The following is a 13,777-nucleotide window of genomic DNA, read 5'->3' as shown; positions in this document are numbered from 1 at the left end:
GGGCAGTAAAGTAAAACATTTGTGCAGCAATGCACCTAGATAGAATGTAAAGACCTATGTGTAACAAACAATAGTTTAAGTTTGGTAAACTTACATGCAGAGAAATCCTTCCTCTCAGCAAACAGGCAGGGTGTGTCTCTTTAGTGCAAACAGAGGCAGTGATGGGGCATTTCCTTTTAAATAGAAGGTGGGTGTGTCACCTGTCCATCAAGCTAAGGCTGGGGGAGGAGTATCAGGTATAAAAGCTTGTTTGTATCATATGTGCACTGAGATCAACGCTGGGGAAGCTGGCTGGTCTTGAGAGAGCTGAGCTATGTCTAGCTAAAGTTTAGGGTCTCCAAGTATTGCTGTGAAATCTGTACGGTGTCAAAACATTTACCATCCTGACAATAAAACTACATAAATAGGAAGAAGTTGTTCGCGTGTGCTTCAGCAGTAGCGGGCTCTTGCCACACTATATAATGTATATTTATGGGTGTCCAATATAGAAGAATCTCTCTGTGCAGTTGGTACCCCAAGGAAACTGAAAATATAGTGTGTATTACTAAAGATTAAATGGATTTAAAATCATGTAGCCATACACTCACTTACTAATGGTGAGAGGCAACCTTAATATCAAAGGGTGTTATTCCATGTGTCTATTTGTGGTGGGAATGAACTTTAAATCAATATAATTCCTCAAGGTGAACATAATGCTTGATATCCAAGTCAAAATGGGTAGGCAACTCCTTCAAACAGTGACATGTAACCTGGACTCTGAATATCGCTTGTCTTGTTGGACACTATTGACAGTTTAAAATAAGAAAAAATGGGATTTTTATACTTACGTAAAATCCGTTTCTCGTAGTCCATTGGGGTATAGAGTAGGGACAGGGCGAACTGGCACTTTAAACTTCTGTTTAACTAAGCCCTAGCTCCTCCCCCTCTATACCCCACCTCCTGTCCAGCCTCAGTTTATGTTTAACCAAGCCCACAGAAAGCGGAGATAGAGAGAAACAGGAAAAGAGAATAAAATTAACAAACAGCATTCTCTTACCAACAAGACTACATGTCAAACTGTAGGAGAAACTAGAGCGTTAAGGGTGTGCGCCCGGTGTCCCCCAATGGACTAAGAGAAACGGATTTTACGTAAGTATAAAAATCCCATTTTCTCTTCCTGTGTGGTACATTGGGGACATCCCAAAGCTGCCCTACGGGAGGCAGGGCCGTATTAAGGGAATGGAGGCCCCTGGGCTAAGGGAGCCTCCATTCCCCCGTGAGGGCCCCCCCCGGTGATCCGAGCCGCCCCCCTCCCCTGGTGAGCTAAGACCCTCGGCTGTAGCCCAGTTAGCCCTAGGGTTAATCCGGCCCTGACGGGAGGGAACGCTCAGAAGAAATGGCACGAAACTCCTTTCTTCTAAAACTTGCATTCTTGGATGCAAACACATTAAACTTGTAAAAGTTAGTGAATGTGTGTACCACCTTAAACAGCTGTTCTGTGGAAGCACCATAGCTTGCATAGATTATCTGGGACAGGCTCCCCAGCCTTACTATAAGCTTGACGAATAACAGACGTAAAATTCAGGACCGGAATGACAATGTGTTGATTTAGATAAAAACCAGACACAACCGTAGGAAGGAAAGAGGTCCTGTTTCGAAGAACTGCCTTGCTTTTATGAAAAACAAGAAGAGGAGACTTGTAAGATAAAGCAGCAAGCTCTAAAAACTGCGTGCCGTAGAAATGGGCAAAACCTTTTTCTAGGATAGAAGTTTGAGTTCCACCATATTCAAAGGTTCAAAAAGGCGGATGCCGTAAAGCATTCAACACTAAATTCAAATCCCATGGTGGTACCGGAAGAACATATGGAGGTTGTACATAAAGAACACCCTGATTGAAAATGTGCACATAAGGAATGACAGCAAGTTTTCTTTGAAAGAAGACAGAAAAAGCTGACACCTGACCTTAAAAAGAACTAAGGCGCAAACCTACATCCAACCCCTCCTGCAAGAACAGACTCCATGAGAAATCTTTGCAGAGGCTGGTTTCTGAGCACAAAGCATGGTTTGCACCACAAGTTCGGAAACACCTTAACGCTTAGGATCATAGCTTCAACAGTCACTCTGTTATGGCAGATGTTGTAAACGTAGATGACAAAAAGGGATCTTGAGTTAATAGATCTGGGCATAGCGGCAACCGTCAGGTCCGAGCTCGTCGGTGTACCAAGCCCTCTGCGGCCAATCCGGCGCTATCAGAAGAACTGGAACACCCTCGCTCTTTACCTTTCTTAACACCCTTGGAAGCATGGCTACCGTTGGGAAAAGGTACACTAAGCAATACCTCCAAGGGACAGACGTGGCGTCTACTGCAACAGCCATAGGATCTCTTGCACGGGAGCAGAAGAGGAGAACCTTGTGGTTCATCAGAGATGCCACCATGTCAATATTCGGGTGACCCCACCATTCCAACTGACAAAACATCTTAGGATGAAGGGACAATTTCCGCATGGCCAAGGGACTTTTGGTACCGCTCTGATGATTGAGGTATGCCACTGATGTGGCATGGTCTGACTGAATCTTCACTGGCCTTCCCTGCAGCAAGTGTTGTGCGCTTATAAGAGCATGAAGACATTGATTGGAAGCTTGGATTCCTTTTGAGTACAAAAACCCTGAAACCGAGCATGAAGACAGAAGGCATCTAATCTCCAAGGATGGCATCCTTTGTGATTAATGTCCAATTTTAAATTGATAAATTGCGTCCCCTGGCGAGAATCTGTTTTATGTAACCACCAAAGAAGCAAATAAATGGTCTGCAGAGACAGGTGAAATACCTGGGCCGCCGGATTCAGATGGTATTTGTTGCATTGCAACAGAAGATCCAACTGGGACTGCCGTGCATGAAACTGAGCAAACTGGACCGGCTAGAAAGTCAATACCATGTTGCCAAAAATGCTCATGGCGAAATGTACCGAAGGCTACCTTGCCGCCAACCAAGATCTTACCCTGTTCTACAAGGCTAGAATCCTGTCTTGGTTGGTAAGAACACCCGTTTTGACGGATGTGACATAAAAATACTCAAAAGATCATTTGCTGAGATGGGAGCAACTTGGGGTTAATGTATTAACCTCCGGTTTCTTCAACTCCCGCGAGTTCGGCGTCTTCGGCGCTTAAATTTAAAGCGGCGCTGCCTTGTAAAGGGAAACTTCCCTTTACAAGGCAGCGCCACTTTAAATTTAAGCGCCGAACTCGCGGGAGTTGAAGAAACCGGAGGTTAATACATCTACCCCTTCGACTTTTTGAAGTTGAGAATCCAACCGTGAAACTAGAATCTGGATTACTACTTGGATATGTCGCCTACAGCACCTTTGGAGACTCTGTCATTAAAAAAAGATCGTCCAGACAAGGGATGATTGTAATCCTCTTGGACTTTAGCAGAGCAGCCACGACCGGCATGATCTCTCTGAAGATACGTGGGGTCGTGGCCAGACCAAAGGGAAGAGCCTGAAATTGTTAGTGCTCTGACAGAACCGCAAACCTCAAAAGCGACTCATAACCCCTCTAGATAGGTACATGAAGATAGGCATTTTTGATGTCTAGAATCCCCATGAATTTTCCTTGTTCTATGCCGTCAATGTCCGAGCTCAAAGACTCGATCTTGAACCTGAGCACTGTGACATGGGTGTTGAAACATTTTCAAAGTCAGAATTGGTCTGAAGAAGCCCTATGGTTTTAGTACGAGAAAAAGGTAGTAATAAAAACCCAAACCTCTTTGAGAATCTGGCACCCGAATCATCACTCCGGAATAAAGGAGGGATAGAATCGTTTCTCATAAAACCAGTCGCTTTCGTGGACAATGGGAAGCCCTTTGGCAAAAACTGTCTGGGAGAAAGAGCGAGCAGATCGATCTTGTATCCTCAATCCACTACACCCAAGCCCAGACATCGGTAGTAGACTGCAACCACTGATCCCTGAACAAAAAAAGACGAGCTCACACCACTGGCGACAGCGGAGGAGCAAAATGTCCGTCATGTGGACTGCTTGTTTGCAGGTTTCGCTGCTGGACATCAAGCCGACTAGGCCTGGCGCCCATGCAGCAAGCCACCCCTAGGGACGGATGACTGGCCTGTAGAACATTGGCCTGAGGAATATTAACCCCGCAAACCTTCCTGAGGACTGAAAGGACTGGAATTTGGATAATCTTTGTTTAGGAGCATTAACTGGGAGAAAAGTGCCCTTTCCACCTGTAGCTGGACTGATAATGGAGTCAAGCTGAGGTCCAAACAAAAGACCCCCAGAAAATGGTATGGTCACAAGAACCTTTTCAGACTCCCCATCAGCCTTCCAGGACTTAAGGCAGAGAATACGACAAGCTGAAACTGCAGAGGCAGAAATACGTGCACCAATCAGTCCGGAGTATGTAGCTGCCTCTCGTAAATAGTAAATAATCTATCGCCCTCTGAATTTGCTCCACTAATGGAAGCAGTTCAGAGGAAGGCCTGCCTGCCAACAAACCTTGAAAACTGTGTTTTGACCAGCATTCTACTGCTTTGTTAACCCACGCAGATGCCAAAGCAGGCCTGAAAGAGGCATATGCTGCCACGAAAATTAACTTAAGGACGGCCTTAACCTAATGGTCTGTACCATCCTTAAGAGTGGCTATGTTAGGATAAGGAATAGTAGTTACCTTGGCTAACCTTGTAACTGCAGCATCCACACGTGGAAGCGTCTACCATTTAGCAAATAACTTCAGGAGGAAAAGGATAAACCGACTGCAGTCACCGAAATACTTGGAACTTGCTATCTGGGGAAGACCAAGGCTCTGACAACAAATCTTCCAATAAGGAAGAAGCCAGGAAAAAGAAAGAATTTTTTTTTCTTCTTTTTTTACTTTTCTGTGCAAAAAGAGGAGCCTGTGCAACATGAGGAACCTCTTACTTAGGAAAGTGAAGTACCTGACACACCCCTTGTATTAATTCCTCCACACTCTGGCGAACCGAATGAATCTCCTCCACAACCGAAGGAGCATCCATGTCAGAATTCACCGCTAAATTACCTTCATCCTGGGAACTACAGTCAAATCTGGCTTATTTTCCTGCTGTTGTGGCGCCATCCTCCTACGCTTACGTGAGGAAGACGGTGCCGCAGATTGTAACATCCTCTCTAAGAGGAAAAAACCTAAACCAAACCCTGTACAGAGGATGCAATTCCCTGTACCCAAGCAGGCTGTACAGACTCCGCCAGGGAGATACAGTCAAACCTTGACTTAGCGACCTAGAACTCATTTCAGTTGCTACAGTGCAAGCAGAATCAGAAGATGGAGCGACCACAGCCTGTGACAGCACCAACTGAACAAGTTCAGCCACTGTATTGGAGAGAGACCAAACCAGGCATGTGTTGCCGTATGTAAAGCAGCAGCTGCTGTATCACACGGTATGCTGTTTGAAAGCCGGCAGGCTGCGCACAGAGCCTGCGCGCCTGACTGACATGATGGTAGCTTAACGTGACAGACAGCCCAGGTGAAACTCAACATTGATGTAACACCAGCTTTACCACGCATGGTTTTTTCCCTTCTGACATGTTAACAGATGGTAAACAGATTCCCCAGCGCGGCAAGGGGGAGGGAAAAGGGTGCAAAGAAACGCCAAGCAACAATAATACTTGAAAGACAAACTAGTATTTTAAAAATTAGACCAGCCGGCGTACTTGTATTTAATGCAGGTAAATAACCGAATACACTTCCCCTATCCCTATCCTCTGTTCCTCCGTCTCTCCCTCTATCTCCTGTGTTTCTCTGTCAGTCCACCCCTCCCCTTAGATTGTACGCTCCTTTGAGCAGGGCTTTCTCTACTCCTGTCTTCACCACTTTTAACTCAGCTCGCCAGCTACCCTGCCTTCCTCCTCGAGGACCCTCTTCCCCCGTCTCCTCTCGCTCCCTTCTCTTCCCCCTGGGGGTCTCCCTCTCATCTGTGCCCTCCCTCCTAGGTGCCGTTGCTGGCTGACCTTCCCCTCTCCCCTCCCCTCTAGCTGTGCCTTGAGCTCACTGAGTTACTGTGATTATTGTTTACTGTTCTGTGCTGTCTCACCTCGTATTGTAATCTCGTTTGTCCCTGTACGGCGCCGCGGACACCTAGTGGCGCCCTATAAATAAAAATTAATAATAATAATAACTCAATCAGCACAATATGAATCGTACATAGATCCTGATCAGGAGCTATTAACTGCTAACAAAAGGCGTTTGGCTATAAGACTGTGCCCATATTCGGTTCAATCACATTTGTCTGCTTTTGTATGATTCATATTGTGCTAATTGAGTTTATTTGATTATTTACCTGCATTATATACTAGTACGCGGGCTGGTCTACTTGTTAAAATACTATTTTGTCTTTCAAGTATTATTGTTGCTTGGCGTTTCTTTCCCCCCCTTTTTTCCCTCCCCCTTGCCGCACCGGGGAATCTGTTAACTGTGTATTAACAAGTGTTTGGGACCATTCCCTTACAATTTATCCCCTTGGCTGCATCCACTTTCCTTTGGGAAGCGCAGATTATCCATATCTGTATCTATGTTAACAGATGGGACAAAACAGTGTAATTAAACACAATATTAAAAACAAGCAGCCCACAAAACTGAACAGAAAGGGAGCCTGCAATACAGCCAATAAAACCCCACAGAGTAAAAGTAATAAACTTTTGAAAATAACAATACCCAAACCTTTCTATCAGGACTCAGGACAGAAAAGGGGAGCTATAAAATGGCTGTTTATTCTGGTGTCTGCACACATAATAGTGAGAGACTACCGTGGAGGAAGTGTAATTAGAAGAAACATCACTCCCCCCAGGGCCCAGCACTGAATTGGTAACAATCAACAATCCAGTGCCTAGCAGAGCTTCACTATCTTAGTGACCCTTGCCTAACCCTGTCTCCTGAGCTAAAAATAGAATCTTTTTTTTTTTTATTTATTTTTTTTCCATAGAATGACTGCTCCTAGTAAGAAGCAGCCTGCTCAGGGACACACTGCGATTTTCTAGCCCTCTCTCTCAGCACTGTGCTGGGAGAGGGTTTCACTTACCTTCTGCCACCCCTCCTCACGCGGTGTCTGCAGTCTATCTGACTGTCAGATCAGGAGGACGGACACAGCCTGCGACGACTGTGCCCGGCTCCTAGGTGGGTATGAAAATGTTGGGAGAGGGAGGCTAGCAACAAAGGCACCTCTCACAGCACCTCCGACCCCCCCCATCCATATAGTGCTTGCCGCACGCTGCATACTGCAGATTCCTGCCATAAAATAATAAAAGTAACAGAAGAAGGCTGCTGAGCAGCCCAGACACAGCCCTTTCGCCGGGCACTTAAACTAGACTGAGGCTGGACAGGAGGTGGGGTATAGAGGGGGAGGATCTAGAGCTTAGTTAAACAGAAGTTTAAAGTGCCAGTTTGCCCTGTCCCTACTCTATACCCCAAAGTCCCCGGTGTCCCCCAAAGGAAGACAGAGAAACAGAAGTGTTGCTCCTCTGGATTTCATTAGTAATCATATGGTTTCTTTTGTCTTATCCTCCATCACATCTCCTTATGGAGGTTATATGTAGAGATATATTTACTTCATAGTTATATTTACTTTCTTGTGACACATAAATTATTTTCTACACTGTATCCAATGTCACACCATTAAATAATCCTAAGCAAAATTATACAACCCAGCTTTTGCAATAAGGCAGGAATATCCAACCACTCCCACAATTTGCCCAATCCATTTTAACTATAATCCATAATTAAGAAGGGTAAGGGGATATGGATAAATATTTTTCACATCACGTATTGTCAGAATTCCAACCAAGGGCTTCTGCAGACTGCTGCTCTGCTGACTGAGCTATTCTGAATGCTGGACAGCTCCTTGCCTTCACTCTGTGTCCTAGCTCAGTTTTCATTGATCTCCTGATGTTCAAACATTTATGGCTCCTCCCCTTGACTTCCTATAAAAGGCTGGCCTGTTCCTGTCTTCCTTGCCATATTATTGTGCTTCTGTCTGTAATCTAGTTCCTGTTCCTGTTGCTGCATTCTTCCTTCAGTTATCGACTACGCCTCTTCCTAAACCCTTTACTTATTGCCTTACTGAGTACTGAACCTGGCTATTGTTGACCATTCCTTATTATATTCTTGTGGCCTGCCTTCCTTACTGCTACTGGACTCCTATTCAGTCTCTGGACCGTTACACATATACACTGTGTAGTTTTAATGCTACAGTATGTAGGTAATGTTAGAAATTGTTACAGGACATAATTCATGTAGACTATTTTTGATTTCCGACAAGTTGTTGTCCTAGCAACACCTAGGTTATGACCCAAATACATCTGACTGAATTATACATCTTTATAAACCACTTTTGGATCTGAACTGAACGTGTTTTAACTACATACACACATATTGCAGACTGATCACTATCTATGTCTGTGTAGCTAGCTTTAAAGTGACCATTTAAAAGATCCACTAAGGCAGATTTTGGAATAAGCTATTAGAGAATGAAGATGCTCACAATTTTTGAATCTTCAGCAATTGCTCTGCAGCATGGGTCTGATCACCTATATTTAGACTTTCTTCATCTTGATCTTCTGATTAAAATTAATCAACTCACCTTATGGATTATAAACCTGTTAACAAGTTCTGGGGTATGTAATTTCCCCCAGCTGCCAATCACAGGGAAGTGTCCCACTGGATACCCAGGGATGTGCTAGATAAGATCGACGCTGAGTCTTTATCTGACCCGACTAAGGAAGTGAACGGTAGGTAGGAGAGCAGGTTCTGTGGGCATGCCCCCAGCATGACATGACCATGAATCACTAAAATTCAGATGTTGGGAGGCATGTTTATTGGCACTTGTGGAGTGTAATAAAACGTAGCAATGTGTTACAAATATTATGGTAAACAGCAGACTTAATTTGATTTTTGTATACAGAAGGGGAAGTTGCTCAATCAATTTATAGGTTCATAGCAGGTTCTTGAAAGTGTGGGGTTATCCTGAAAGGAACAAACACAGAGTAAAATCCCCCAGCACACTGTTATAACCAGCAAGGTAGCTGCCATTTATATTTGTACATAAAAATGCAAAAGTCTCAGTTGTACACATTTGCAAATGTATGTTTAAGCCACCCGCCTTACGACGCTTTTGCTAATAGGGTGGTACTAACTCTAAACAGTGAGAGTCCCATATATTTGGGCCATACATATATGTGTTTTTAAATTGAGAGCTAACTTACCAAGAGGTTCCCCAGAAGGCTCCAAATGGCAATACAGCGCCAGCACTCCCCCTCAGCTACTGACACCAACATGCCTCTCAGACAGTACAGAAGTGGAAGTTGCTCAATCAATTTGATTTTTTGGCACGTATTGCCTTAATAATGGACATCTGAATGCCAGAAGAGCTAACATAAAGATATAATATATTGCCTCTTTAAATGTATTGCAGAGTTATGTTATTTATTGTGGAGTTCTTGATATAAGGTGAAAAACTTGCTGAGGACTAGTGTCCCTTGCTTTTCATTTAATCGAGTCCACTTTTAAATCACTTGGGAATAGATGGCATTGTAGTTATATTTACACAACTATTATTCCGCAGATTACTAAAGATAAAGATTGTTATGAGTACATAGATGCAAGGGATGAAAACAGTGCTAACTGGATGAGGTAAGCAACCTTAAAATATTTCTTTTGCAGTATTTTAATTAAGGTTATAAGTTTGGGCTTTATTGAGTGTTAGACATTTTTCACATAACAGTGATCTGCAGCAATTAGTCTGTATATAGTGTATTTTACGTTACTCATTTTGTAAACAGAATATTATTGTATGGTAATGTATTTTGCAACCACTATAGTTTACATTTCTTGAACCTATATAGTATTTAAAAAACAATTACACCAGCCCATAGGAGACAAAAGAGAAACAAGTATTTATTCCACACAGTAAAGTTATAGATAGTGCTGGGAGTTTTTACTAAATGATTATGAGTAATTAGTAGATGTTTCCTTACAGTGGTTACAGGACTTTCAGTGGGCCTCTAGGATTCGTTGTATCATTTGTTGAAAAATATTAAATACAGTCATGGCCAAAAGTTTTGAGAATGACACAAATATTGGTTTTCACAAAGTTTGCTGCTTCAGTGCTTTTAGACCTTTTTGTCAGATGTTGCTATGGTATGCCGAAGTAAAATTACATCAAGTGTTAAATGCTTTTAATGACAATTACATTAAGTTTATGCAAAGAGTCAATATTTGCAGTGTTGACCCTTCTTTTTGAAGACCTCTGCAATTCGCCCTAACATGCTGTCAATCAACTTCTGGGCCACATACTGACTGATGGCCGCCCATTCTTGCTTAATCAAATTCCTTTTCTTACATAAGTATTTGAGTGTGTAGCAAAAAATATTTTTTTATTATTATTACAGTACCATGTTAGCCATAAAAATCTATGTTATGTTAAATACTTTTGTGTCAAAAAAGACAAAAGTATTATAGGAGTGATACCTTTATACATGACCCTATATAATAAAAACAATACTAAACAAACATCAGTCTATCATAAACGCACAGGCCGCCCAGCATATCTGAGATGGAACAGCTTTCACCCAGGACACATAAAGAAGTCCATCATTTACAGCCAAGCTCTGAGATACATTCAGATTTGTTCAGATAGTGAAGACAGAAAACAACACCTGGGGCTAGATTTACTAAGCTGTGGGTTTGAAAAAGTGGGGATGTTGCCTATAGCAACCAATCAGATTCTAGCTATCATTTTGTAGAAGGTACTAAATAAATGAAAGATAGAATCTGATTGGTTGTTATAGGCAACATCACCACTTTTTAAAACCCGCAGCTTAGTAAATCTAGCCCCTGTTATCACTGAGAAATACATTCCTACAACAAGGATACCATCCAATAGTTATAGATGAGGAGATCCACAGAGCCACAAGGATCCCAAGGAGTAGTCTCCTGGATTACAAGCAAAAGGAGGTTAACAGCAGGGTGCCCCTAGTGGTCACTTACAATCCCCACATGAACATCTTGGGGAAAATTGCTGCTGACCATCAACCCATATTTCAGAAAGACAATATACTGAAGGAAATATTCCCAGATTTACCTCTCCTTTCATACAAACTTAAGAAATCTCCTCGTTAGAAGTGCCCTCCCATCACCATCAGAGACTGGCACCTTCCCTTGCAAAAGCAAAAAATGCAAAACCTGCACCCATGTCCTACCAACAAACACAGTCCACATACCCAACACACAACGGGAATATAAAATCACTGACACATTCTCATGCGCATCCTCCAATGTGGTGTACATGATACAGTGTACAAGGTGCCCGGAGGGTGCTCATTGGAGAGACCAAGCAGAAACTGCAATCCAGGATGAATTTACACAGAAACACAATAAAGAAGACTCTGGACACCCCTGTGGGTAAACACTTCTCTGGATCAGGACACAGTCTGACAGATTTAAAAGTCCTAATACTGAAAAGTCTTTTTAAAAATGACAGGGAGAGAAAAATATGGGAATTCAAGCTGATAAGAACATTCCATTCATTGACTAAAGGACTCAGTCTAACACCTGCATTTATGACCCACTACATGGACACACTTCACACCCTACAGCAGAGTGCAGACCTCTGAACTCGTAGGACTTTTACTCTTCCATCCATAACGAAAACCTTGTTTTTATTACTTTAGCTTATCTTGATGATGTATTCCCCCCCCTCTTAAATGTTGTGCCTTTTTCTCAGTCATTCATTTGTAAAGTTGCCTGATGAAGGGGACTCTGTGCTCTGAAAGCTAGCAAATATTATATATTTTTTTGTTAGCCAATAAAGATATCGCTCCTATAATACTTTTGTCTTTTTTGACAGGAAAGTGTTTAACATCACATAAGTATTTGAGGTAATACAAAGACAAAAGATTGGTAACTCAAATATCATGGAAGACTTTAATCTAGTATTAGACCCAAAAATAGTCAAAACATGCACACATTAATCCAAACTGCACATTGCTAATATGTTTCCCTCAACCACATTTAGAAAATTGTTAGCTGAACATGACTTATACAACGTCTGGAGAGTCAACAACCCGGATGTAAAAAAAATTCATGTATATTTTTCAGTGTCCTCAATATATATTCACACATAAAACTGACTCTCTGGTAGGGGCACGATTTCCTATATCTACAGCCTTATTCTTGATGTACTTTTACCTCCGGAGGTAGGCATGAGAAGGAGTGGGAGAGGGACCATTATGCTGGCGGGGTTGTGGCCAGATGGGTTCTTTCTTACATATCTGGTGGTCCTGCCCTAAAATATCCTCCTTTTGGGACCGAGTTAGGGCCCTCCTCTCCTCCCTCCTTCCGTGCCCCGTCCGGAAAGACCCATGGTCTTTTCTTCTCTGTTACCCTCTGATTGATGATGATAGACAGTCTGCGAAATTGGCATCCCATGTCCTTGCAGCTGCGCGATGCCTAGTAGCTAAGTCATGGAAACAAGTTGAACCCCCCACTATGGCGGCCTTACGATCCTATATTTGGTTCATTGCACGGATGGAACAGATTACATACCACCTTCACGATAAGGACGATAAATTCCACCAGATTTGGGCTCCTTGGCTTTACTTATAACCCCTTAGCTCCTGCACCAACTCCTTCCTGTTAAGTGATGGGCATAGGGGACCTGACTCCTGAAGCAGTTACCCCTGTCCCAAATACCCAGGTAATACTCTCACCTGAACTTCTTTTATTGTAAAAAAAATAAAATAAGATAAAGGGAAGAATGTTCTCTTTTTATTTTTATTATTTATCTATTTTCTTTAGGTGACGACCAGTGCCCTCCCCACTCCCTTACCCCCCTCTATACTATTATAAAATGTTATTGATGTTTGAATATCCTGAGTAACAATGGTATACTTGCCTGTTTCCTCAATGGCATTCTGTTGATGTCTTGCATATCCATTACTTAATTTTCTGTTACATTGTTATTTATTCATGTCTTGCTTTGCTTCCTGTTTTGTTTTGTTTTTTTTCTACTTCTGCAATGTACTAATTTGTTGACTTGTATCTGTATATCATTGCGATTTCTCAAAATAAATAGTTAAAAAAAAAAAACTGACTCTCTGATAAATGGACCTTACAACAAATTAAATGTATCAAATTATGTGTTCAGATCACACTCCTGTAATGTGAAATTATACATAGTAAAATACCCCCAAGGCTTAGTGACTCCCTAATTACTTACTAAATACTTTAGAAGACAGATTTTCCCAAATCCAGTCCATAGGGAGCTCTAACAGTGCAGGTTTTCCATATCACCTTGCTGGAGCACAGGTGTATTCATCACTGACTGTCTCATTTTAAAAGATCCACAGGTGATCTAATCACTTGTTCCCTGGAAAATCAGCACTGTTAGGGGTCCCTGAGAATTATTTGTTAATGTTGTATCAACAGAGGCAGCATCTGTGTAGAAGGCTAACAATATAGTTGTGAAAATCATTAAAACTATACATACCAGGTGAAGGGTATGACAGCCTGAGGCGACTGTCTCTACTCACATATGAGCATTGCCCTAAAATAAGTCAAGAAAATGTTTTATTAAAGTTTGGTTTTTGCTCTGGGCATAACAATATTTACTTTAAACGGAAACACGTGAAATAAGTGTTACTTAGTTTCTGTCTGACCTGCCTCCCTTTCCCTCTGTATTTTCCAAATAACTTGATGTGGAAAAGGACTACTGTTAAAAATTATTGATCACACCCTTTAGTTGCCACCAACTCTAATTGT

General features: G+C 42.2%; 1 protein-coding gene across 6 annotated transcripts in view; it reads left to right on the top strand.

Moving 5' to 3' along the window:
- Positions 1-13,777, top strand: part of LOC142107377 (histone-lysine N-methyltransferase PRDM9-like) — a 62,695-nt gene that overhangs the window by 32,690 nt on the left and 16,228 nt on the right. For all 6 annotated transcript variants that reach the window (XM_075190787.1, XM_075190784.1, XM_075190783.1 and 3 more), the window contains one exon: positions 9,582-9,649. In XM_075190787.1, coding sequence (XP_075046888.1) covers positions 9,582-9,649 — 68 coding nt within the window. The remainder of the gene's footprint in view (positions 1-9,581; positions 9,650-13,777) is intronic.

The sequence above is a fragment of the Mixophyes fleayi genome, chromosome 11, assembly GCF_038048845.1.
Source record: "Mixophyes fleayi isolate aMixFle1 chromosome 11, aMixFle1.hap1, whole genome shotgun sequence".
Classification (NCBI taxonomy): Eukaryota; Metazoa; Chordata; class Amphibia; order Anura; family Limnodynastidae; genus Mixophyes; species Mixophyes fleayi.
Note: the sequence above shows the minus strand (reverse complement) of the source record. Positions and strands in the feature narration are given on the sequence as shown.